Source organism: Cygnus olor, chromosome 7 (assembly GCF_009769625.2).
Source record: "Cygnus olor isolate bCygOlo1 chromosome 7, bCygOlo1.pri.v2, whole genome shotgun sequence".
NCBI classification, from domain to species: Eukaryota; Metazoa; Chordata; class Aves; order Anseriformes; family Anatidae; genus Cygnus; species Cygnus olor.
The window spans coordinates 21,454,477-21,481,752 of NC_049175.1; the positions used below are offsets into that span (position 1 = coordinate 21,454,477).

General features: G+C 36.3%; 1 protein-coding gene across 8 annotated transcripts in view; it reads right to left on the bottom strand.

Annotated features, from left to right (window-relative positions):
* Positions 1-27,276, bottom strand: part of EXOC6 (exocyst complex component 6) — a 91,609-nt gene that overhangs the window by 17,208 nt on the left and 47,125 nt on the right. For 3 of the 8 annotated variants that reach the window (XM_040563429.1, XM_040563428.1, XM_040563433.1), the window contains exons 18-21: positions 24,664-24,843; positions 21,720-21,749; positions 14,274-14,415; positions 6,662-6,735 (exon numbers count right to left, since the gene is read on the bottom strand). In XM_040563429.1, the coding sequence (XP_040419363.1) occupies positions 6,662-6,735; positions 14,274-14,415; positions 21,720-21,749; positions 24,664-24,843 (426 nt within the window). Of the gene's footprint in view, positions 1-6,661; positions 6,736-14,273; positions 14,416-21,719; positions 24,169-24,663; positions 24,844-27,276 lie in introns of those variants that run through there. The other 5 variants (XM_040563431.1, XM_040563430.1, XM_040563432.1 and 2 more) reach the window with 3 other exon arrangements.

The following is a 27,276-nucleotide window of genomic DNA, read 5'->3' on the forward strand; positions in this document are numbered from 1 at the left end:
TCCCATCTAAGTAACGAGCTGGTTTCTGTGTACAGAGCACTGATTGAGATCTTCCTCATGAATTTCTACACACACATCTTGTGATCTGAGCCTACCACAATTACCTATTGGCTTTACAGAATCTAGGTGAAAAGGAAAAGTCAAAACCAGGAGTTTCCACTGGGGAATATAAGTGCATACAAACAAATTGTCATGTTTGTGGGAAGAATTCTCATGTATTTGTAAGACTACAGTACTCAGAGAAGGCATTGTGTGCTCCCTGCAAGCTGGATAACACACAATTACCATACAGTCATACTTGTAGCCGTGTTATTTTGAACACAGGTATATATATATATATGCATGTTACCCCAGTATAACACAAACTGTTGAGAAACTGAGCCTTGCAGTGTCTCTGTTGTGCTCACTGCGTGGCTCAAGTCCTCCTCCTGCTTTAGTGTGGAGTCAATTTATGGAAAGGGGGAAGGTCAGCAAGGGAGTTGCTTCCTTCCCCAGCAAAGTGAAGATCTGTGACCTGAAATCCAGAGAGGTGCAACTCCTGTTTTGTTGCTGTCTGAAATCTGAGCTCTTTTCTTTAGCTGAATAAGCAGCATTGCACTGAAAACTCAGAGAAGCGCAAATCCCATTACATCGCACCCTGAGGCTGGGCTTCATGTTACAGATGTAACATGCTCCTCTGCTTGTTCAGAGAAGCTGGAGAATGGATGGGGGGAGAAAGGGATCGGTAAGCATTGTGAAAGAGCCTCTGTGAAGATGAAAGTCTCAACAATCATTTCCCTCAGGAAGGGAAAGATGAAATATTCTATAATACCTGCTAATTAAAAATTCAAACTGCTGTCTTATGAAAAGAGAAGCTTACTTTTATCTTTAAACTCTTCAGTTTTTAAGACTTACTTCTAAACATACTGTTAGGGATTTCTTCCTCTTGGAAAACCCTGATGGTCCTTCTGGTCAAGACTCTTTCATGAAGCAGGGACCAGGGGTGGGTGTACCTGACTCCTTCCAACACCTAGGCACTGCATGGACTGGTAGATTGTGCGGGATGCCTTTAGAGCCCATGCCATTCAAGAGTCATGGTGGAGCATTTTTGGCAACAGCCTACAACTTATTCTCTGATGCCTACTTGAGAGCTTGAGAGCATTTTCCTCACAGATAGCAGGAGCTTTGGCGCGCTGCATGCTGGGGGAATCAGAGAGAAGCCAGAGCTGAAATGTAGAGCTGTACTACCACAAGAAATTAAATCAAATTAAACACTGCAAACAGAACAGTGGGGAAGACCAAGCTGTCAGTCTGCCTTCAGTGGCAGACACCTCAGTGGCTGGGATGGAACTCCAGTGATTTGTTTCACAGTTTCTATCTACGAGTCACTACTGCGTTATCAGGACAGTAACATCTCTCAGTGATGAATGAGAAGCAAAGGTGTACAGCAGAAGAAAAAGAAGGACAATATTAAGATACTAGTAAGAATTTTCTCTTCAAAATAAATTTACATCTGTTGCATGCAACACCACATTTCAGAAGGTTAGCGATATTTCTCATCAACAGTACACCAGAAAATGTATTACAAATTAAGTGGAAAAGCAACCCAAGAAACTAGCAGTCCAGTTTCCATTATGCTTTGGAATCAGAGGGAAATATACTATACTTTTAATTATCCGATATAATTTTTTAGAATAAATACATATTGTGTATTAACAATAACTTGGGCTATTGGAAATGCTTATATGCATGCTTATTTACACACAACATAAACAGAAGACTAAGAAAAATGTATGTGCTAATGCTTCCATGGTACATTATTCTGTATATTGATTGCATTGATTATATTACAGCTTTATATATAATTGTCTAAATCTATTAAAATGTTAACAGAAATTTCTGCAAAACATTGAGTATTTTCTCTCATTACCTCTGCTGAATTTATGGACCCTGTCATTCACAGTCTTTAAACAGTTTCACAGACTGTAAAATCTATATTACCATATGGGTGGAGATATTGCTGTGGTGGTCACTTAACTTGGTGGTTACCAACAGCACATGGTTCTGCTTCACTTCAGAATGCTGTCCCTGTCACAGGACCAGCACTGAGAGCAACTGGAAGATATTAAAATCATATGCTTAAGTGCAAAAAGAACACAGATGAGTCAGTTCTCTTCACCCCTGCCAAAATAAGAAAATTCCACAATCATCAAACTAGCTGAATACTTGTCTGAGATTAGACAGAAGAGGAAGGAGGCCTGTTTGAATCTGAAATAGTGCTCATGGCAGAGAGAAACACTAGAAATCACCTGTGAAGTCTAAGGTAAAAAAAAAAAAAAAGTCAAACTAAATTGGCAGCTTAAGTTGCAAGTCTGCAGGCAATAATTTTATTTCAAGAATAAGCATTTATTACCTCCCAGTTGGTTAAGAAGCATGAAATTTGCCCTGGGAAAGCAACTATTGACACAATACAACAGGACCTCTAAAGCTACCATTAGGTTATCATTATTGTCTACTACACACTACACTGGCTCTGCAAAGAATAAAGCACACATTGTAACATTCAGGTCTTTACCTCACAGCGTTTAACTGTCCAGGACATCCAGGAAACTGCCTCACGTTACAGAACATGCTTAGATAGAAATTCCTAGTGTTTAGACACTAAAGAACAGATCATAACCAGGACAAAACTAATTCATGTAGGAGGCTGAGATTCCTCGGAGACTAATTCAAGTAGGACAAACTAAGATCTGTTCATTTTTGAAGTGTAATTCCAATTGACCTAGGATTTGAAATGGTAGTAAATTCCCCAAAGTTCATTTCACCTCATGTTGGGCCAGTACACTATTTACCCAGGCTCCCTATACAGTCAGTAGCAAGAGACTATCTTCAGAGAGCAAAGCAAGTCACCTGAGAGATGGGTCATCTTCAAGAGATGCCAAAGACCAGTTTCTTTAAAGAATCACATGCCGCTTTGATAATTGCCTTAGTGAGCCGGCTTGTACCTCAGTGGTGTTAAGTGGGGTGAAAGGGTGCACCCAAGTATGAGCTCAGGTCATATGCTAAGACATGTGGCAGGAGACATGACAATTACAGCAGCTGTACAGTACCATGAATTTATCCCCATTTTCTTAACAGCTGCTGGCTGCTTTAGTACCTGCTAAACTAGCTATAGATGCAAGTTTCTAGATGGTCATGGCCATGTGATTCTTAATTAGTACAGGGAATTGTATATTGATATTCTCCCTGTACTGAACTTCAGGTAACTCTAAGAAATTGCTGTATGTTATTCTATGGTTCTACAGCTACTGCCTGTATTCCCAAGTCTGAACTACAAACCCATCTTACCAGCAGAGGGATGACACTACATAGCCACATATATCCTTTGGCTGCCATGCAAAGATTTACAGTGATGCAAAAGCCAAACATGTTTTTGGCTATGCTCGTTACATACCAGTCAGCATGAAGCAAATATAATGGACTCTGCCATTTGAAGTAATTCACTTGAACAGAGCAGAGAGCCTGAATATAAACTTATCCTGGATTCATTTTTTCTATATTACTTCATGTGATATAGAAGCTTTCAAGTTCTTTAGAAATTGTGCCCACCCCCCAACATTTTTTGTTTTGCCTGCCAAAAACATATAGCAGAACACAGTCAAAACATAAAAATTAGAAAGAAGTCTATGCACATAAAAGTCTTCCTCCGTGCAGCAAAAAACAGAATTGAGAACAAATGCACCATGTGTGATTAGCCAACTGCAACAGATACGTCATATATGTAAGATGCTGAGATATTATAGTTATGGGAATAGAGTAAAAATCTTTATTTACCAGTGTTTCTACAGATTACTAAGCTTCTTTAAGGAGTATGTTAAATATTACAAGAGCATAAAAGGGGATAATATAAGGAGAAAGAGGTGTCTCATTAAATGGGACACTAAGAAGTGATTGCCCCTTCATCATTCCCAGACTCTTACAGCTTTCTGCTACTAACCACTGTTCTCTTCTTAGAAGCAACTCTTTCTCATGTCAACTGTTTCTGTTGGCTCTTCTGCATTTGTGGGAGGAAAAAGGAAGGAACTGTGCTTGCAGGGAACAACATACTGTTCATACATTGCCTCCAGGAACTGTCAGGATGAAAATACCTATGGCAATTCCTTTCAAAGCTGCCTCTTTCCCTCTGATACATCCAAGTGTAGCTCTTCCCTCTGTTTCTTCCAAGCCGGTGGTTCCTCGTAAGTCACTTTAGTTCTTTCGGAAAATGTGCTACAATATTCTACCACCCAATCCTCATTAATCTTACACATTGTCCTGGTACAACACAGAGAGAGTAAGCTGTTGTTGAGATAACTGGCTTCCATTAGCAAGCATGTGATTGGCAGGACGATAAAGTCTTTTCCCTTGCAGGTCAGCTGCTTTTTAAGAAGAGGGCAATCCTGCTGATCCATCTTTTAGCTACAGTCTCTCACTGAGTCCCAAATCTCCTGCCTTTTAGCTTTGATACGGTTCAAGCTTTCCCCCTTGTATCAGCCCCTACCTGTCATCAGCTCCTCCGTACCAAACAGCCAATATCAGGAGTTTGACCTCAGGGCACAGTCCGGGTGGGCAGGTAAAACCTGACCACTGGACCTACTTCCTTATCTTTCATATCCTGCAATTCATGAAGAAGTATCAAATTCAAACTAAAAAACAGAAGCATGACCTTTTATAAGAACTTTCTGAAAAAGGCTCTGTTGCCTTTCTAAGTATTCTTGAAAAGAACTGTCATCCACCCTATTAAGATAGAAATGGATCACAAATAAGGAAGAGAGGAAAAACACTGCAAATCCATACTAAATGGTAAGTCTTATTTTTAATGTGTTCTTGCAATATGTATGCACTTTTGGCAAGGCATAAAAATATATAGTAAAAACAAAAAAAAAGCAAATATAGTAGATCTCTTTACACACACAAGCTCACATTACAACCTGGTACAGAGAGCTGCCCAGACTTTTGCTGTTTGTAAATTATCTGAAATCAATTAGATTCCCATGGCATACAGAGCATTCTCTATAAAGTGTTACTTGCATCAAGAGAATTCTAAATACAAGTTGCTAACATAAACTGACTGCTATCGTAAGCAACATAATCCTTATTTATGTGACATGCTCAGCAGCTGGTACTTTAAACACACAAAGCTATTATTTATTTCCTGTAGCAAGTATGTACACACCCTGCCCTCCTGCATAGCTGGAAATCATGTTTTTCCTTGAAACAAACATAGCCTCCACGAGGATTTATAGCACTCAGGTAGATGAAAGAAATGATGCCAAAAATCTCTCAACATCTTTTCCCTTCAACTAAATTGTTGTCATACAAATTGGAAGATGTTTAGTCAATTCTAACACTGGCAATAAAAGGAGAATAAAACAGAATCCAAAAGAAGGTGGCTGCTAGTCAAGGCAAGACTTGTGGTAGTTTAAATCTTGCAAAGCGCATCTTTGCATATTGAATTTTGGAACTCTATAGTTACCACATTAATGAATCTTATGGCCACAATCCTGTATCCTCCTCATGTAGACCAGGCTTATCCTATTGTAGATATTGTTCATTACGTTATATTGCTGTGGAAATATAACGTACAACTCTACCTTTTAACTTTCTCATTTAAAAATACAGTTTAATTAAATCCTTTCTACTAGGAGAAACTGGAATACTGTTGCTACAGGAATTTTACATTCTGAAATGCCTTTTAATTATCTTACTGTGAAAAACCATACTAAACTATCAAAAGCAAAAATATTCTTGCTATATAAATAATTTGATACTTAATTCTTTCTCATTTCTCTTCTTTTCTGATGACTTTGGCAGACTCATAATGGTGTTGAAAAATATTATCAACATCTGTGGAAAGCTAAAGACCTTCCATGTGCAGTTAATGATTCATTTCACTATCTAAATGACACTTGTAATTGCAATTTTGTGAAATAATAAATCCTTTTAAAAGCTTACCTCAAGTATGAAAAGTTTATGAAAATGGATTGCTATCGTTGGATATAGTGTCAGAATTTAGAGAGCAGGGCATAGAAATAGCTACATGAAATTAAGATAAGTGGATTTCAGTCTAGAAAAACCTTCCTTTTGGCAAGAACTGTGGAGAAAGTGCTTCCAATATTAGGGCATTTAAAATTATATTTTATATAGAGTAAAGATCAGAAGGATGGAATAAAGCTGTTTTCTAACTGTTTAAAATAAATATATGTAACAGGTTAAGGAAAAGAAATGCTAGATAACACCGTGCCCGATTCTACTCTCCAGGGAGCAGCTTTCTAGAAAGGAGCAATTGCTCAAAATGAAATCAGGGTAACAGCACACCACAGTAACATGTATACTCTTGCAAAAAAAAAAAAAAAAAGAAAAAAAAAGCATCACAGGATCTTTACAAAATTGTTTGGACCAAAATCCAATGTTATATACATGCAATAGTACCACCAGTAGCACAGTGCCCCCTAACATCACACTGGAGAAAACTTTTATACTAAGCTACAGGGAATAGTGCCACTAATAACACTTCAAATAACTGCTTTTCAGAACTAATTACATGGGAATTCTAAAACATGAAAGGTTCTTGAATTTAATAACTCCAGCATTGGTCAAAAGGGGAAATTAGTAGGATAAAAAACAACAACTAGTGTCTTACTTGTCTGAGGTCGATGAAAGCTAACTGCAGGGTGTCTCCCTGGAATCCTGGCACAGGCTCAGAACTAGCAAACACTGCAAGGAAAGGTTAAAAATATTATGGATGCAGATTTTATATTGTTTGAAATCTAACAGAAAATCAATGCATGCATTATAAATGCTAGCTAGCATGAAACTGAAACTAGCTTGAAACAATCACATTACAACTAATTAACACACCCTGATTTAAAACAAACAAACCAACAAACAAAACCTTCCAGGAACAATACCTTTAGGAGTACATTTACGAATTCGGCTTAAAATTCTAAACCAGTAATAACGTCACAAGTGTGAAAGCCAACACATTTACATTTTCAGCCTGAGGTAAATGATTACTGAAGTATTTTGAAATAATACCAATTCCATGGCTGTCAACATATTTTCAAACATCTGCTTTTGTTATAGCATCCGCTCTATAAAACCCCACCTCTAGCCAAATAGCAATAAAAGACAGACACTAAGGTGGGAGTTAGTTTAATGTGCAGATGACAGGTGGAAAGCTCAAAGTGCTACAATTCCGAACAGAACTGAAATGCCTGTTCATGCCTTTTAGCTGGCTTATTGATCAAGAACTTCTGCTCTTCTGGAACCCCAAAACAGACTGTCAAAATAGGAAGGCAAAACTATCTTCAAAATACAGAAAACAGTAAAATATTAACAAAACAAATTAGCTACTCATTTAAGTTAGGAAACTCTCAATAACTGTCAAAACTAAAAATAAACAATTAAAAAAAAATTTTTTTAACTTCATATACAATTAATACATATACATTTATACAATTAATGGCAACTAAAGAAAATAAAATCATCTACAAAAGCAGGGAAATGTCACAGATTTCTGTTATCATTAGGTAAAAACAATGAAACCGGAAATTCAATAAAACTATAAATCTCCAATACACTATATCATAGTTGAACTATCAGGAAATATCAGGAAGCAATGATGCAAACTTAAAAAATTGTACTATAGAAGGCCAGCACCTCCAGGAAAGAGAAGACAACAGGCTTTCCAGCAGCCGCTTTCCTTTGTCCACATCACAGAGCACCATTAAATCAAGACTTGAGCAATTTCCTACTTTCTTCTTTTAAAAACACATGAACACAAGCTCAGCAAAATGTCCTAGACATTTCAGATGACTTCAGGGTGTACTCAAAAGCAGCACTTACTACTGCTGGGATGCAATATGCCCACGTGTCCAAATGAATCTATTTCCAGACACTGTCTCTTCTTAAATGTAAAGGGGGGTGTAAGTAAAATAGAATACATGATGACAACACTTTAAGAAGTACATCAGGTGCAGTGGAGCACACAGTACATAATCAATAGAGTCCATTACACAGTCAGAGGCTTACTCATGGACTCAGTCGAGCCCTCCAGACAGCAGTACTGCAGAAGCTTAATAACCAAACTCTAGGAAATCATTAATTGCATGAAAAAGATGGAAAGGAAACTATTATTGATTTACTGTTTCACATAATATAAGAAATAATGGGCAATTAAACAAATCAGCAGAATTTTACAAACCAAAATAGAGTACTTGTTTATATAACACAATACAATTAATTATAGGACTCATTCTTGTGGCAAGTTGTGCATGGCAGAAGTATAAATGAGGCAGAAAATATAAATGTAAAAAAAAAAAACAACAAAAAAACAACTTGAAATACAGGCCCTTCAACAGTGATTAAACAATAATCTGAATTCGGCTGTTCATTAAATCCCTAACCTACAGAAGATGGATCTGCTATGGCAAGGACCACTCAGTATACAGCCCAGTGTTTTACACTCTTCTCTAAATACCTGTCATTGACCACACTGGAGACAGGACACTTGGCTAAAGAAAGGTTTAGCCTCACTCGGTAGTTCTCATGTTCTTGCCCCAGTCATACATTTATAACACAGACATCTGCAGAAAAACCCATTGCCTCACTTTTCCACTCAAGTAAGACATCCTTTAAAAGAGTTTAAGAGAATTATTCTTAGGCTCTTCAGTTTGTGCACTTAACAAAATTAATATTGCTCATCAGGTTAACATAGTCTGGAAATTATCCTAATGCATTTAATAATGCAGTATTAGTTTGCTTCCCTGCAAAGCACCTACTGCCGTGGCAGCTACAGAACAAGGAGCACACAAGGTACCAAACTGAATTATTGTATATGCCCCTTTCTCTTTAACTACAATTTCCTATTATAAATAAATTTACAACACTGGGGACATTTATTATAGCATAAGCATTTATTCTCACATTTTGGTCATTTTTGACAGGTGCCTACAGTAGGATTTGTTTCATTATTACAATTTCATGAGTTCAAAGGGCAAAAAGATAATCTACTTATGGTAATGGTCAGACAGTTCAACCCCCTCAGCTCACGGCTTTTAAGTTTTGCTAACAATTTTACAAAGCTAATTAAATGTTTTCTGCTGCACAGCATTTTAGGAAGATATTATAAGAACAGGATTAACATTCTTAATGTCTGTGTCCTAGGGGTCCCTTTCCAGATAGTAATGAAACATTGTCATATAAACATCTTTTAAAATATTCACCCCCTACATTCATTTTAGGCTTAAAGAGGATTTGGAAGGATAGAGGGCTACTTGGTTGTTTATTTTAGTATGCATAAGGATATTCAGGAATTTTATAATACCTGAGAGTGAAAATGCAAAGATTACCATAAAACTATCACATATAAGGGCAAATAACTAACTGCTCAGCAGTTTGAATCACAAACCTCAATGTTTTCAGGAAAATAAACTGAAAATAGGCATTAGATGACTGGTGTTCAAAAGGTTTTTATTAACATTTTTCCCTGCACTTCATTAATACTGTGTAGTTCTTTTCTGTGTATACAATACAGGATCTTTGACAGAATGTATTGGGTATACCCAATCTCATTACTATTAAGCACAAAAATGTGCTTCCTGTAACAGCCAGTTTGGGAACTTACAAGAGGTAGGATCCAATGAAAACAACATGTAACAAAACCACAACGGGCTCTGAGGTAACACATACATAAGAATGATAAATATAAATATTGGAAAGATGACTTCATTTTCTTTTGAGTACTTCATTTTGGCCCTTTCATTACATTTTGTATACAGAATATATGTGAACTGATGTATATATATGTGTTGATGGTTATCTTAAGAAAAAGCTTGGCATCTGCTAAAATGGAATTAAAGACATCTGTAGGTTGCACTGAATTTCTATGCAATTCTAGATTTATTAACCAGTCTCTTCATTTTATTCTTTCAAAACCCAGATTTTAGATACACACAATCTGTGTGTGCCTGTGCTTGTCTGGGAATTCAGTACTTATTTACTTATTTTCTGACAGATAGTTGCAGTTCAATTGCAAAAATTACAATCAGAGTCCAAACTTCGGATCAAAAGCTAAATTAGGGCAGCTTTTCCTTTAGCCTCATGGCATCAATTCTCGATTCAAAGGCAGGACAGCAAAGATGCAGATGTATTTTGGAATGAGGAGCAGAGAGCCAGGTGACCATCACAGCAGCCTTTAGCCACTTCGCAGCCCCGCTGGAGGTTCCAGCTGTTCAAACACGCCTGGAGGGGAGCCTTGCTGAGGGAGCTGCCAGCTGGTGGGGCAGCAGCCCCCAGCCCTGCCCAGGACTTGCAGCTTCCCCTCAGTCCTGTGCTGCCATATGCAGCCATGGGATGAAGGGTGGTCTCAAGTGAGCCAAGTTTAACCTGACTTCCCAGAAGGGAGACAAGGCAGGTAAAGCAAGGGGCCTCCTCAACAGAGAGCACATGGGTCAAGATTCTCTCTTGCTCTTGGACGCTGCAGCTCTCAACACAGTGTGTGAGAAAGGAGGAACTGGCAGGAATCCCCAAGCAGGGCTGGTCAGGAAGGTATATTACAATTTGCTTTGTGCTAGTTCTCTGCTAGCTGATGCTGTTTCAGGATTTCTTTCACCCTCACCTATTGGCATGGCTCAAAACCTTTCCATCCTCGCACAGATTCACAGCTGGATGAAGAAGGTTGACTACTCAACTGTACCTCCTTCTGCCAATTAATCCTGTCTCACAATTCCATTACTTTAAAACAGATATAAATTACAAAAGTTAACAATAACTTTTCCAGCAATCAGAATTTCTGATCAGTTCTACTTAACTAATAAAATGCTGATGTAAGGTATCTAGATCTGGATGGTGTTCTAAATTAAAGCTCTATGTCCACTTAACCTTATAGTGTGAACTTTAAGGATTAAAACAAACAGAAGTCTAAATTAGTATTCACATGTCAGCTTCACCCCAAAAAGATTTTTTTTTCCGTGAAAGTTGAAAACAGGTATAAAATATTTGTACTGAGAAAGAGACACATACTTTTGTATGGTTGGATCTCTTCAGCAAAACAACTTGCTGATAGTGCAGCTATAAATCATTTTGACTGAACAAGAGAAAAATATACAATAACTATCTAATACATTTTACATAAAAACCTCGTAATTTAAAATCTATATTAAGTGGCTTACAGCATTTTACCAGTACTTTTCTGTGAAGATCAGAAAGATACAACTACATTTGCAATTCAAAAGTACTGAAGATCAGAAGCTTGTTGGCAGTGAATTTTTGATTCCCTAACACAACCAGTACACATTCCCAAAGTCAACTCCATCACTGAAAAGCCTGTGTGCTATTATTTACACCTTGTTTCTCATAAAGTGAGATACCGAAACCCACACCTGAATTTCATCTTCAAGAAATGGCAAATGCTTCTCCTCCCCAGTCCATTTTCCTCCTCGGGACACTGAAATGCAATGTGCAAACAAAAGGCCATTCTCCAGCTTTTGTTCAATGGAACCGAGTACATGCTATTTTCCTGAATACTGCTGTAAGAAACCCAGTCATCATAGCAGAAGATCATCATTGAGAAAGAATGGCGTAAAAACCAAAGATGAAATACTGTTCTACATTACGAAAGATGTAGTGAGAGTGGAAAATATTACACTTAAAACAGGACATCCTGAAATCAAACTTAAAGTTTTTGGAATGTTTGGAAGGAACACACAAAACTGAAGAGCAGAGCAAGACAATCATCACTATTCTTTTTTAAAAACATAAGACCACCTGATCTTATTCTCAAGGAAAAGTACCAGACACTCCCAGATTTTCTGTTCTGCTTCTTAAAGTTAGGTACTTTGCATTGAAAAGCAGCACAGGATAATGAAATCTCAGCGTTCACCACAAGATAACCTCTTTCCCTTCCACCTCCATTTCTTGGAATTCCACTCGCCATTCTACCTGGTTGCTATGACTCAAGAACTTCAGCACTTACTGACTTAACAGCTCATTAACAGACTGTTGGGCTGTTTGTTGGACTGCTGATTGCTTTTTCTGACTAGTAATCACATTTTCCTGCTTTTATTTAGGTCTCCTCCATTTCATACTAGAAAGAATAAAAATGCAACGTTAAAAATTAGAATAAATATGTAGAATATTGCCAACAATGTTTTGAAATGCATCTTCAAATATTCATAACTTTCTATGTTTCACATAACTTATTTGTTCAGAATGCACCCTGTCTATAACTAAAGTGTCATATCCATGTGTAAAATACAGTAGAAAATTACCCAACATTTGTGAATTATTTGCACACCCTAAGCACTAATTGAAATGTCATTGTTGTATCCATTACACCCAAAGTGTCAAAGAATAAAGCTGGGGGAGGGTGATGAGCAAGAACATAAATCACAGGCATCTCAGCCAGGCCTGGAATGTGCCTGTGACAGACCTTATGAATGAACTGCAACAGCAAAGCAGTCTCTGAACAACATCTTGTGACAATCCCTTATTCCACAGACTGTAAGGCATCATTTGTTGCAACATACTATTCTGCCAAGCTGCCATCTTTAAACTACTCAAAAGGTCTCTGTGCAAAACCATTTTTTTCCTAACATGCTTAAAAAGTGTTATAGAAAGAATTAAAGTTTATTCTATTTGCAGTTGTACATATTTCAGACACTAGAAACAAAATAACACGGTGGTAACAAGCTTTCTCTGCTGTTATGCTATTAGTTCAGAAGGCAGATAACTGTGTAGTGGATACACCAATTTGACTTGTCTAGATAAATGATTATGGTACCAGTATTATCAATGTTATGGAATTTGTTTTGCAGCTGGGATCTTTTTTTAAAGCTAAGAAACCACACAAATGTGCATATACATACCCCTACCCACCTACTTGAAAAGAACTCTATCAAATTTGCAATACAAAAATGTATAAATTTGTACTAAAAATGTCAAAACATCATCTGTGTACTTCTATTTGGCCAACTTCTGCAATCACATCATGAGACAAACTTTAACATCACAATCACAAATATTTTTTTCAAAACAGACTGATAATCCTGTCACGTCCTCCCGTTGCACTGAAAGGCCACAAGGCTGCACGAGGAAGGACTGTCAGAAAGATGCCTGCCTTGTTACGGAGTTTAGATGTAACATGTATGGAGTTACATAACAAACAGGGCAGGAGGAGGAAAGATATGTTTGTAGTGAAAAAGTCACAAATGCCCTTTAACTCTATTCCCACAAGAATCCTTTATGATGCTCACTAAATTACTTGAAAACAGATTTCCAATTTCCCATGGTGGCTGCTAATTAAGTAGTCATCATCAGTTTTCTCATATGCCCACACTAAACACCTGAGGATTTGCAAAACTGCCACTTCTTACAGCAGTCACCAAAACCATTGAGGTCTCTGCTTCAAACATATGAGGAATGATATTTTAGAAATAAATAAATAAACAGGAAAAAAAAGAGCATAAGAAACTAAAGATATGAATTTAAAAAAGCCCTACTCAGCCTTTTTGCTGCATCTCAGTCATCAACCATAAAAACAGACATAAAACCTATTCATACCACAACGTTACAAAAGTAACTTCCTTAATACAGAGTAAGAGCTCACCCTACAGTTGCGAGTTTCATGTAAAACATGATAAAATTAATCCTGCCTTCAGTGCTGGATTCAACCAGTTTTATGAAGTAATTCTGATGCTGTATTTTGAATAGTGAGAATAAAACCATGTCTGACGTTTATTAAATGAGTACCACTACTTACAGCAAGTAAGGCAATAGTTTTAGGAGAGACAAAAACCTATGTAACAACACAATTAAAAATTGTATTGTAATAAATACTCCCCAAAGGGAAAACTAAATTTCACAGACTTTTGACCTTTTGGTGCACAACTATAAAACCATAATATTTATATAGTGGTTTGGGGCAATTCTGTGCTAGACTATGGTCTGTTTACGGGATGTACTGATTATGATGCCATTAGCAGTAACAACAGATGGACATTTCAATCAGATACTAAAGTTTAATATATATATATATATATATATATATATATATATATATAAGTTTTCCCAGAGATGTTAACGTAATTAATCATAAATACTTTTACAGGAGGCTGTAATGCAATAATATTAATAGAAAAAAAAGGCAAAGCTTTAGTAGATAATACAAAAAGATCACTATATGGCTTACATTAAAGATTTTTTTTTGCAACGCTAAGACAGACATAGATAGGAATATGGGAATATCTACTTACATTCACACTGTATCACATCTAAATTAAACTGCTGAATTGCTCCCATGCTTATTTGTTTTAATTCACTGTCCAGTAGCATCTGCATTAGGGATGTTGAAAGATGCTGGCAGGCTGACATGCAAGCCGTCTGTGCCACTTTTCCCTAGCAGAAAGAGCAACAGGTTTTAAGATAGAAATAAATGTTATATCAATAAAGAACGTCTTATCTGATTTGAATTTATTATACAGTCAAAGTCTTAATGATGCAGGACTTAGGTTAGAAGAAGAATGATCACACTTTTTGTTATTTCTTTGGCTCATTAGCTTTGTTTCTATTAAATCAATTAGGGAACTAAATTAAATGTATGTTAAACAGTCAAACAATCACTGATACTTCTTCCAGAAATCCAACAGTCTTCAAGAATACAAGGACATTTCCCAACATGGAAGAGCATAATAACAATGTAAGCTGCGGAAGCATGAGTGTGTTTTTTTTTTTTTTAACCCAAACAGAATGAAAACAGGAAATGTAAATCAACATGCCACATATTTTTAAGAACAGTCATTAATAAATAAATAAATAACTGTATATATATATAAACCAAAACCATTGCTTTCAGTTGGGGCATTTCTCATTACAGCTTGTGCTACTTAATTACTTGAATTCCATCTCAAAGGTTGTTGCTGAATTATTTTAAATATTCATGCTTATCCATCATCTTTTAGGTGCTTAATAAACCAGTGCTGTCAGTAATCAACAACTTGCAAAATGAAATGCAGCCCTCTGCTGTACAAAATACAAATAATTCTCTAATCACAGTTTAGCAAGTAATGTTTTTTCACCTCTTTACAATGTATATGTAATTGAGACAAATAATTTTCCAAATCAGAGACCAATAAAACAAATCCCAAAAATCAGATGTTAATTTGATAAATTACTATCAATTTCATACAGAAAATCAGAAAAATATGGAAGTTCTACCAGAGAAGAAAAATCAGTGAAGACCAGATACCTGATTAGATGGCAACATTCTATTCATAGCACTGCAATCTTTAAGAGCAGAGACACCTTGGTTTTCAAATGCAATTATATGAATTTGTCTCTGTAGTTTTATGTACTTAAACCACGCTTTTCAACTGACACATGTTACGGTATATATGGAAGCAAAGGTAACTATTAACATGTTTATATGAAAGAAATCATAATTATGTAATCCACCTACTGGGCTACAAACCACTACTGTTGTATTTATATCCATCAGCAAAGTGATGACACCTATTCTCTAAAGCAATGGTTCCCCAACTGTTTTCTGCAAGGTCAGGATGATCAATTCACTGTTGACTCAGAGAAACACATATAAGCAATGAAAAATGGGAAGGACTGACAGCAGTTCACTTTTCCAAAAGTTTGGAAAGTTCTCTCTAACATCTGAAGAGCCAGATCTTCCCCTTAATAAGACAACTTGTACATAGCACTGTATTTTCATGTATACATATAGCAGAAAGCACATTTGTCCATAAATATTGTGTACTTTAAAAATCCATGCTTTGTTAAAACATAATAAAATGTAGACAATACAATGTAAAACGTTCATTCTCTTCATATGTCAAACAGAAACCTTAAAGGGCTTTTGCTAATAACACTTTGGCATTAAGAAACCTTGAACTGTTAGGAGCTTTATATCTAAAATGAGATGTCAGTTTCTTAATTGAACATCTCAGAAAAGCAAATAACATTTTTGACCAAAATAGATGAACTGACAACAAGGAATGTAAGAAACAATGCAAGAACAGCATGCTTAAAAGTCTCCCAAACCCAACGTTAATTACACTGGGAGACATGCAGCTCTATTCCCCAAGCAGAACAATATCAATATGAATGAAAAAAAAAAAAAAGAGGACCAAAAAAAGGGGGGGGGGGGGGAGAAGAAAAAGGGGGTGAAGAGGGGAATTAATGGGCCACAGTTCATTTAATTACAATGTAGTAGGTTTGAAATACTTAATGGAAATGTCATTTTGATTTAATGGAACAGCTAGTGCATCTCTGTTTAATGTACTGCTCCATCAAATCAGCTCCATGTCCTATTTATGCTGCCACTATAATGTAATAAAAGTTCAACCAGATTAATAGGTTGTCAAGAAAAATTTTAACATTTAATTTGTTTTATATGCAAATGATGTTTATTCCCTCCCCTGTTATTATAAGTAAAAGACAGAATTTTATCTTTCTGACAAACATCTGTAGGTGATTTCTACAATCTGGCAAATATCAATAGTACTGGAGCACAAGAAATAATGGTTACAATACAGAAATGACATGGTAAAAGTCACTTGGACTTTAAAGAAGTATCAATACATGAACATTTAATGCTTCTTTTAAAATTTCATAAGATGGAAACATCCTAACATTTAAACTATTTCCAACTATGCAACTTGAACTACAGGCTTATTGTTCACATGGTTTATCAACAAATAATACAAGTCTACTATGCATAGTTTACACTTAATAAATCACTTGATTTTCACAAAACTAGAGGAAAAAAATGAAGCTAAATATATCAACCTAAATGCTGAATTTTAACTCAGAAAAATACGAACTTTACTGTTATCCTCCTCAAAATTCAGTGCTTCCCAGTGCAAAATGTGCTGGATGTACAACATACAGAAAATAATTAAATTCAAATTTGGTTGACAAATGAGTTCCAATTAAAATCTCTTTCCAAATTTCCATCATTCCCCAATTAATCAATTACTTGCCATTTTTCATAAGGCATTTTAAAGAGGAAATGTAATGACTTGTGAACATAAAAATAACATTTCTTTTCCAGAATGAAACAAATCTCGGTTAGTTTTAAAACATAATATTTATTTTTCATTTTTAAGAGGGGGTGGCTGTGGCTACTGTATCAAGCAATTAAATACCTATATTCAGTAGCACGCAGAGATTCAGGAGGCTTCTCACATTTGTTCCAGTTTTGCCTCCCATTTGGGGAACACTACTACTATCTGCTCTGCCTATGTTAATTGCTGCTATCTACAAAACCTATTCTTCCACTCAACCAATGTAAAGTTTAAGAAACAAGGACCCTATTCTATAAGCAAAAACACCTGCAAACAGTATTAAAGGCAACTGTTTTTTAACCCTGTCTTCACATTTTGCTGAAATACAAGTTTGTAAAAAGAGAAACCCCTTAGACAAACTTCTTATATTTCAAAGGAGCTTGTAAAGAGAATCTGCTGACATATTAAATCCTTTTTTATAGGGCCCAAAAGCTTTTCTCCTAAGAACAATTGCAGTAAAGAGACATTTGGCTCCTAGGAAATTCCCAAAGGGTCAGCCATATGCATCCTTCCATGGCACCTTCATGGTGCTGCTTTCTAAGACCCACGCTAGCCGTCTCAAAAGCAGCTTTCATCATTCACTATGGTGTCAGTCAATATGATTTATGGACTGCATTCAACAAAGTCAAAGCATATAGAATGAGAAATATGACTACAATCTGCTAATTTGTTTTGTATTGAGCCACTTACGAGTCAAAGACCTGATGTCAGGCTGAGACCAGCAACACAATTAACCGTCCAGTGACAGATTCATCCATCCTCCCTGCCAGGCTGTGCCAATCAAAGACAGCATGAAGCGGCATTTGGAGAAATCAGGGAAAAAAACACCATTCTCTAAGTAGCCTATGGAGGCTTTTGATTGACAGTTTTTGAATATAGCTGCAGAAAACCACCAACTCTTCACCCTCACTGCAAGCTGTGAAATTAGGCTTTTGCTGTCAATCACGAAAACAATAAAATAACACAAACTGCCATCATCAGCATAAAAGGAGATAACAAAACTTATCTGTTAAAACTAAGAAATTAAGCTTAGGAATTAATTTAACATTATGAAATGACAAATAATTTTAAAAAAAACTTTCTGAAACTGGAAAAAAACAAAACAAAACACCCAACCATTAAACATACAGATTTCATTAGTTATAATAACTGGTAAGTGCATAGATTTTGTACTTTATCTGCTTCTTTGCTGCTTATAGCAGTCCACACATTGCATATGCATATGATGACAGTTGGACTTGATGATCTTAAAGGTCTTTCCCAACCTAAATGATTCTATGATTCTAGTAACTAAAGCAAGAATAAAATACAACTTTTTAACTATTGATAAAAAAACAAGTATATTCAAAAACACAAATAGAGTTTTAAGACTCAATTTTACTTCCAGTCTCTGCTCCAAATTCTAATGAAAATAGTCAAAAATACCTAACTGAAAGTAATTTGTAATTTTAACTTCTCACTGGTCATTCTTTCCCAAAGAGTTGTCCAATACTAACTTTGTACTGACAAAGCATGCAAATTGTGTCTGGAATAAAAGTTCAGATAATTCTAAACTTAGATTAAATCCCTTATATACCTTCTATAATTTCAATTTAACTTATCCAAAACAAGGGATATGATTACTCTTTAGCTGTTTACTTTCTACCTAGTTCAGGCCCATTGCTTTCTTTTTTTCCTTTTCTTTTTTTTTTTTTTTTCTGTCTGAGCCAGAAAAGGTTTTGAAATATGAAGGTTTGTCTTCTTTTTTTCTATTCTCAGAAGAACTCTGCCTAATACAGTTTTTCACTGCAGTGATGATGAGACAGGTGGAATTTCCCATAATCTACTAAAGCAGCTGTGTAAAGTTAGGAAAAAAAAATCATATGCTACTCACTGAACTGAGTCTTCTTTGATTAGTGAAACACATGTACTACAACGTCTTTCAATAAAGACAGCCAAACTTTTCCTGACAGGGAAGGTGGCATAGGAACTAGCTTTAAAGAAGCTACTGTGTGGAATTCACATCCTCTCTATTATTTGGAGTGGTAAATTAACTGGAAAGAGATGACAACAGCCCTAGAAGCACAGATAGAAAGACTCTAAAATAAAACCATAGCTGGAATTCACTCTTACTGGGTCACTTACTGAGACTTCTTCAGCTGTGACTCCCAGCCACAGCACATCAGCTCCAGTGTCCCAGCCTCTGTAGGACACGTTCCTCAAGGTGCTGCTGGCTTTCTAACGAGATCACCAATCTTAAGACCACCCCATTAGAAATAAAGGAGAACTGAGCACACTACTAAGGACCTTTAATGTTGGAAATTGATCCTTAATTTCTAACAACTTTCTTTAAAGCACACTCTTTTGCTGATGCTGTAGAGGAAGCATGCTAGTTGGGTGCCATAGGCTCTATCTAGGCTGAGTAACTAAATTAAGCTTTTGTTTTATCTGACGTAAAATACCAGGGTAAATTTAGGTGCAAACTAAAAATCCTGAGAAAACATTATAACCATCCAAAACTAAAAGGAAAAAGAGCAAACGTAATACATTTTTATATACATCAAATGTATTTTCTTGGCAGTCAGGAATAGAATTTGCTATTTAATGGATGCTAGTCAACTTTACAGACATTCTCCACACACTCTAACACAAGGTACTTTGGATCCACTTCCAACTTCCTTGGAAATCAAGACATCAAGATTCCCTCTACTGTTTTTGGCATCTAATCTAAGAGTGCTGTCCTGTTAGAAAATAGTCCAGATGTCTGGCTGCCCTTAATACAAGATTGTAATCTACACTACAGACAAATAATAACTGAAGTTTTCTAATGCTACTGTTGAAAATTACTGACAAATACAGCAAAGACTCCTAGACAATAACACTGGTACCACTGTTTTTTTTTTTTTTTTTTTCCTTTTGACTGATACATTTTATTTTACTTTTAAAACTTACAGGCTGGTAGATGAGTGGTTGGAAAGCTGCCTGGCAGAGAAGGACCTGGGAGTACTGGTTGATAGTCGGCTGAATATGAGCCAGCAGTGTGCTCAGGTGGCCAAGAAGGCCAACAGCATCCTGGCTTGTATAAGAAGCAGCGTGGCCAGCAGGTCTAGGGAAGCCATTGTCCCCCTGTACTTGGCTCTGGTGAGGCCGCACCTTGAGTACTGTGTTCAGTTTTGGGCCCCTTGCCACAAGAAGGACATGGAGGTGCTCGAGAGAGTCCAGAGAAGGGCAACGAAGCTGGTGAGGGGTCTGGAGATCAAGTCTTACGAGGAGCGGCTGAGGGAGCTGGGATTGTTCAGCCTGGAGAAGAGGAGGCTCAGGGGAGACCTTATCGCTCTCTACAGGTACCTTAAAGGCGGCTGTAGCGAGGTAGGGGTTGGTCTATTCTCCCACGTGCCTGGTGACAGGACGAGGGGGAATGGGCTCAAGTTGCGCCAGGGGAGGTTTAGGTTGGATATTAGGAAGAACTTCTTTACTGAAAGGGTTGTTAGGCATTGGAATGGGCTGCCCAGGGAAGTGGTTGAGTCACCACTCCTGGAGGTCTTTAAGAGACGTTTAGATGTTGAACTTAGTGATATGGTTTAGTGGAGGACTTGTTAGTGTTGGGTCAGAGGTTGGACTAGGTGATCTTGGAGGTCTCTTCCAACCTAGACAATTCTGTGATTCTGTAAATTGTTTCAACATAAATTGAAGATTTTAACTAATACGATAAAATGACTGCTTCGTATTTGCCTACCTCTTACACATGTATTTAAAGTGTGTGATTTACTGAATGCAGGACTATGAGAATAGATCTGTGGAACAGTTAGATACTGAGTTTCGAAGCTTTTGCTCCAGTCAGTATCCTTGATCTAAAACATACAATGTCTTAAGTTAATTATTTTTTCCCTGAGGAGATATAACTTTAACTGTAAAAAATACATCTTTGAACATATGAATCCCCACACTGTGTACGGTAATGCCTTATACATTTATTCACTTAAATAGTGAATGGCACAGTGTATATTTGTTCAATTAAGCAGCATACAGCAATAAGATTCAAACACATTAGAGCTGATAAACCAGAACTCTATATTCACAGAAAACTAGTAAAAGTAACAATACGAATTCCAACATTTTCATTATAACGGAAATGCTTATGCCAAATAAACTGATGACCTGAAAATAATCAGAACTTGGAAGAATTTGCAAATGTAATTCATCATCTTCTAAACAAATATATATTTGGGCATACACATTCCCTTGACCTCTGACAGACGTAGCAGAGGAACGATGGAACTTTCACTGATTCTTTATTTTGTTTTATCACTCCACCCCTATTTTGTATGCATGCCTTATAGCTGCATTTTGATACCTGACCTCACTTCCAAAAGGTCTCAGCCTCCTCTAAATGATCTCATTTGGGATGCAATACACACCCCACCACCCTTCTTGCAAGGTTTTTAGGGCTCCTGCCCTTCAAGTGCATGAAAACCCAGTGTTAGTCATTAACCTGATTCCTGCATGCAATCACACAAGGTACGCAGCAAGTCATCAGCAAAACAGAAAGATCTTTTTATTAAATGATTAAAAATTGAAGCAATAAGCCTGCAGGCAGTTCATAGTTTTTCAGTTCACATGCTTTTTCTTCATCTTTCATCTACTTACCGACATAGCTGCATGGTCATTGTTGTTATTCTGAGAAGGAAACCAGTAAGGCAATCAAAACAAAAAAATTAAGATGTACTGTCAACATCAAAAAAAAAAAAAAAGAATAAAAAATTGGTAGCAATAAAAGGCAAGGAAGAGTTTCAAAAAATAACAATTATATCTACATAATTCCTTCTTTTTTTAAAAAAAGGAAAAAAACCTGTGAACTTTTATAGTATTTTGTCAAGGCCCAACTAAGAGATTATAACTGAAGTAATACTAATTCAATAATAAAATGTTTTTCTGTAATAAGGACAAGTATGCCAAAATATCAAATTAGCAATCCTTCAAATTAGGAAACATCTGTTGATATGCCTTTCCAGAAAGTTTTCATTATAACAAACAATCGATTCCAAAATAAATGCCATGCTTACTGTCTTGGCCTATAGAGGCTATCTGTACATTATTAACTTAATTCACACGAAGTTTAGAATGGCTTAGGACAGTACTAATCTAAATGTAACACAATGCATTAATACTTTTTAACACAAAGCTAAAGGTACTATAACTGGAAGATGAAATAAATATATTTTCTTTCCCCAAACTGACACTAAAGCACAGTGCATAAATACAGAGAAGAATACTATGATATAAAACTTGAGAGAAAAAACATTCAGAGATGTAAGATGTTTCTAGCAATTCCATGTGTCTACATTTCTACAGAAATAATTCTGTATAGGCCCATGTGGGAGCACGAAAGGAGACATGTCCCCATATGTTTACACAGCTTACACATACATCTAAAACAAGACAGGACTCTAATGGCAGGAATCCGACAACAGCCAAAAAATTGTTAAAGAACATAGCATAACACTTTTACCAGAAGACTAGATTTTGAAACAGTATCAAAGAGAGTCAGTGACCCTTGAATGAGACTATGGAGAATGAATGCAGCGAAGTAGTGCCCCAAGCCCTAGCACTATAGCACAATTGGATCCACTATGGTAGTAAGAGAAGAGATTCCTCTACTTGTCCCACTCTTTTCCTTCGTAAAATTACAACCAGTGGTCAGAACTTTTGTTCTTTGATTTCTGATTACAGGCATGGTTCTGAAGAACTATTTTGCAGAGTAGGATGTTTCTGCCAGCAATACAAAAATTGTTATAGAAATAACACTGTGACATTCTTATTCTGTTAATGAAAATGAATACTAAAATTATTCTAAATTTTAACTGTGCCATATGCTAATCTAGTTTTGCCTACGACTCCACAGCACTTACTGTTTTACTGAGTTATGGAACTTACTTCTGAGCTTGCCATAGAAAATACCTTTACTGTAGATTTTTTTTTCTTAATGAAAATAACTTACTACTATGTATCTAACCAGAATCACCAAAATTAAACTATATACACATTTTCATATAATCTTCACAGCTCATGAACAACAACATTTATAGGACTGTATATTTCTACAATCTGCCAAGCCAGAACAGTAAGTGATGCACAGGATAAGTCAAATTAGAAGAACCCTCTCGCCAGAGCAGACTAGTCAATCTTACAGCCCCAGCCTGTAACCTGGCCAGAGTTTGAAATTACAGAATAACCTCCTCATAGGAACTAGTTTTCTCCAAAGTTTGGCTTGTGCCCCCAGGTGCTTATTTATATTCCCTTCATGCTTTTCAAGTCCTAATGCCATAGCAGCATCTTTACAACCCTCCTAACAAACTATCTCATTCAAGGAAACCACATTTTCATTTCAGCTTATAAAAGAACATTATTTAAGTTTCTGTCTGTGCCCCATTTTAGAACAGGTATATCACAACATACACTCATGATTAACTTCATTACATCTTTCTCTAGAAGCTGTACACCATTGCTCACAGCTGCTATATGCACATGGCCATTGAGGAGTGGTGCCATTTGTTCAAAGAGTGACAAAAAGTGACAGTGAAATTAACTAACAAACATGCTATTCTTTATTAAAAAATTGCTTGACTTACTTGGCACGGAAGCACGTCTCATACTTCCATTCACATAAACATTATGTGATACATTTTGAGTTATTAAAAAAATAAACTGAAGAGTCACAACCACTTAACATGATTTAGAAGACCTGAGAAGCCCGCTATGCCAGCAACTTCAAACTTTGCTGTGCATGTAAATAAATTATCTTTTACTTCCAGTCTGGAGCCTAGAAACATTCTATGCATTGAGAACTAATTCCTGACAGGCATTGCATGTGAGTAAAGCAATCAGACATAAGTGTGACGGTAGCAACCAAGGACAAGCTGATGAAAAGCAGATGCAGCTCAAAAGACTTACTGAAGTTACTCCATACTTACAAAGGTATAAACTATTATGATGATAACTCAAATTAGAAATTGTCTTTTTTATCTTAAAGCAAGGGGAAATCAGACAACAGAATATAACAATGAGCACACAAAACAGGTTGCCAATGCCCTTTTACCTAGAACAAAGTGACAGAGAATATATTTGAATAAGAACAAGGACTTGTTTCAATGAAGCTCATTTAACAAGAATCAAATGACTATTTAACTAAAAAAAACTTTGGAGAACCCAAGGCCTCCAGAATATTCTGCACAAATGCAGGACTTACACCTATTTGGTGTCCTCTGAATCAATGAATGTGTATACAGAATTGTACACAGAAGGCCATTTGAGGACTAGCCTGCTCTAGAAAACCACCTATGTTCTTACACAATTTGTAAATTAGCTGTTGTTATAATTATTACTATTCAAAAGCATTTTTCTAATTGTTATGATAGATAAGCATCATCAACATAGTGAAACACCTGAAAACACGTCTGTATTGAAAATACTGGCAAATTAATCTGCTAGCATGTATGCAATTCAAAAATCACATATTTGTTCAAAATATCAGTATTTTAAAATAAAATAAAGCTACAATGGCTTGAAATTAAACTTAATTTTCAACACTTACAGGTAAATGAGTAAAAACTTGAAATGTGCTTCTTAAAAAGTTTATAAGGTCCATTAAGTATCCACTGGCTCTTCCATCTGATTCAGACATTGTCCAATCATAGTCAGCAATCTGAATAAATTCATCTATTTTTTGGTTAAGTTTTGTATATATTTCTCCTTCTGCAGCATGCCTTGCATCCTGAAAATAAATAAATAGTGCACAATTGTCAGAATTCTAAAATACTAGTAGAACATAGATAAATAGTTTTCATCAATTAAACCGAAGTCTTGTGTTTTTCTCTGATACAAGGTTTATTTACCCTCTCTTACAAAGAAAATAACAAAAGAACGTAATTATTTTATCTGTTACAGCAGGAGGTCCAGCAATCATAGCATTTTTATGTAATTAATTTAATGCTGTACATCTGAAGAACACGCATCATTTTCACCGTCCCTTACATATCCTGATCATAAACACTGATACAGAGTGCTCCCCTACTTCCTCACACTCATTTTTGTTCTGCTACCATCTAGATCCTGTTTTTGGGACAGTAGATGTAGAAATGATCTATCTGATCAGAGATAACGTTTAGCATTTACTGTGAAGCAAGTTTGTGATGATATCTGCCTTATTTGTTTAGGACAGATCCTCACAGAAGCAATGTGATCTACCTACAGATGTTTGATAAAGTGTATCTTGCTGGAAAGGCGTGCTTTTGCCGGACTGGAATTTAATGATACTAGAAAAATTCTATACTCTGGTTCGGGCTCAAGATGACACTTTCTTCAATGATCTTGAGAAACAAATCAATTAAGAGGTTTGATTTTAAATGAACTGGTCAGTTGCTGAGGGTTTTTAGAGAGGAAAAATAGGTTGGGTACACTGGAGCAACATAGAAGTGGATAAAAGTCCCATTACAAGTTCTTACCAGCCCATTACCAGCCGAAAATCATGGCAGTTCCAACAAGGTGCAAATAACAAAGGAAAAAGGAAATAAAGAAAAATCAAAAGGCTCTAAAGGCCTAAAGGTGGCACCACATCGTGTGCATCAAATTCAATTTTCAGCCAGGCTCCAGTCTGTGAGGCACTTCAGGAGGAAGTGAGCAAGCATATGGTCCTGACATGTAGGTATATCAAGGTATGGTTCACTAAAAATGGCATTTTTACTGCCAAACCAACTTGTAAAAGCTTCCACTAACCAGCTCTCCTCTAACACATAACAATCTGGGAACCTGTAAATGTCTCAAGCAAAGGAGTATGTTTACATTCACAGTTTGTAGATGGCTATTAATGTAACAGCTTCAATTAAAGTTAATTCTTTGTTTAAAGTTTCTAATTAATGATGAAACCTCAGTTTCAACAATCTATCAGATCAAGGCTTGCAAATACATCTGCTTAAGCTTAGTGAGATTACTTGGTTTATAAAACAAACAAAACCCAAGTCATTTATGGAGTGGCTGTATCATCTTCAACAGTTAACTGGTTGTACTAAGTGGCAACAACAAGACCAGCCCATGGGTTTTTGTTTCTGGAAGCCTGGTTTTGGCTACTTTTTATTTTGCTTTGGTTATTCGGTTGCAACAGCAGCAGTATGCTGCCAACACTTCAAGCAAGGACTGTTGTACACTGTTCCCTGAGAAAACTGTGAACAGATTAGAAACTCAGAAATTGCTTCTCAGAAGCAGCGCTGTGAATCCCATGCATGATAAAGAGTGAATTAGCAGTAGCTCCAAGAGGCAGATGAAGAGGAAGTATTCCATCTCATAACTTGGTAACAGAATTGCATCAAAAACTGATTTCAAGAGACAAAGAAACACAATGGTATCCACATCTGCAGTCAGTCATCCAAAGCTGGAAAGTGTAGCTGTAAATACTGAAAGCTAGACAATTGTTTAATTTGATAAAATGAAACTAGCATTATTTATTTATTTATTTTTATTTCTTTTTCCTTCTAGCCACATGAAACAATGCTTGGAGAATTTGAATGGTATTTTAAAATGACATCTTATATACAATATAAAATGGGAATAACAGTTCTCTAATACAGTAGCAATGAAATAGGTTTGAGGGGAGGGTTTCTATTAAAATATACAGTGTAGATGAATTTGTAAGATCATCTCATGGAATGTAAATGTGATCAACACTGCTAACAAAAGGAGATTTTTGATCACTCAGAAAGAATGGACATGACATGATTCGCCACCAGGAGATGAATTTAATAACTGTATAACATACCAAACTCCATGAGGGCCCAGCTGGGGAACCACATGTAGTTTTTCATTAAGATAGAAAGGGAAAAAAAAAAAAAAAAAAAAAGAGGGATTAATGAGAAAAGAATGTTCTGCTATAAGTGGAGAATGTTGTGCTAAGTTCTCCAGGGATAGGAGAGAAACCAGAAAAATTTTCTTATGTTTGCCACTGTTCACTCTGTACTGTGCCATATGCAAATTAAAATACACATGTACAGTACTGGTATATAACAAACAAACTACTCAGCCTATATCTAACAAGATAGGTCAAAATTTAGTAAAACCATACTAGCAGGACAATGGTAACCTAGTTACAGCTGCTAAGTCAGAACCTTTCTGCCTTGCTTTATTCATTAAACCCTTTGGGGAAAAAAAAAAAAGT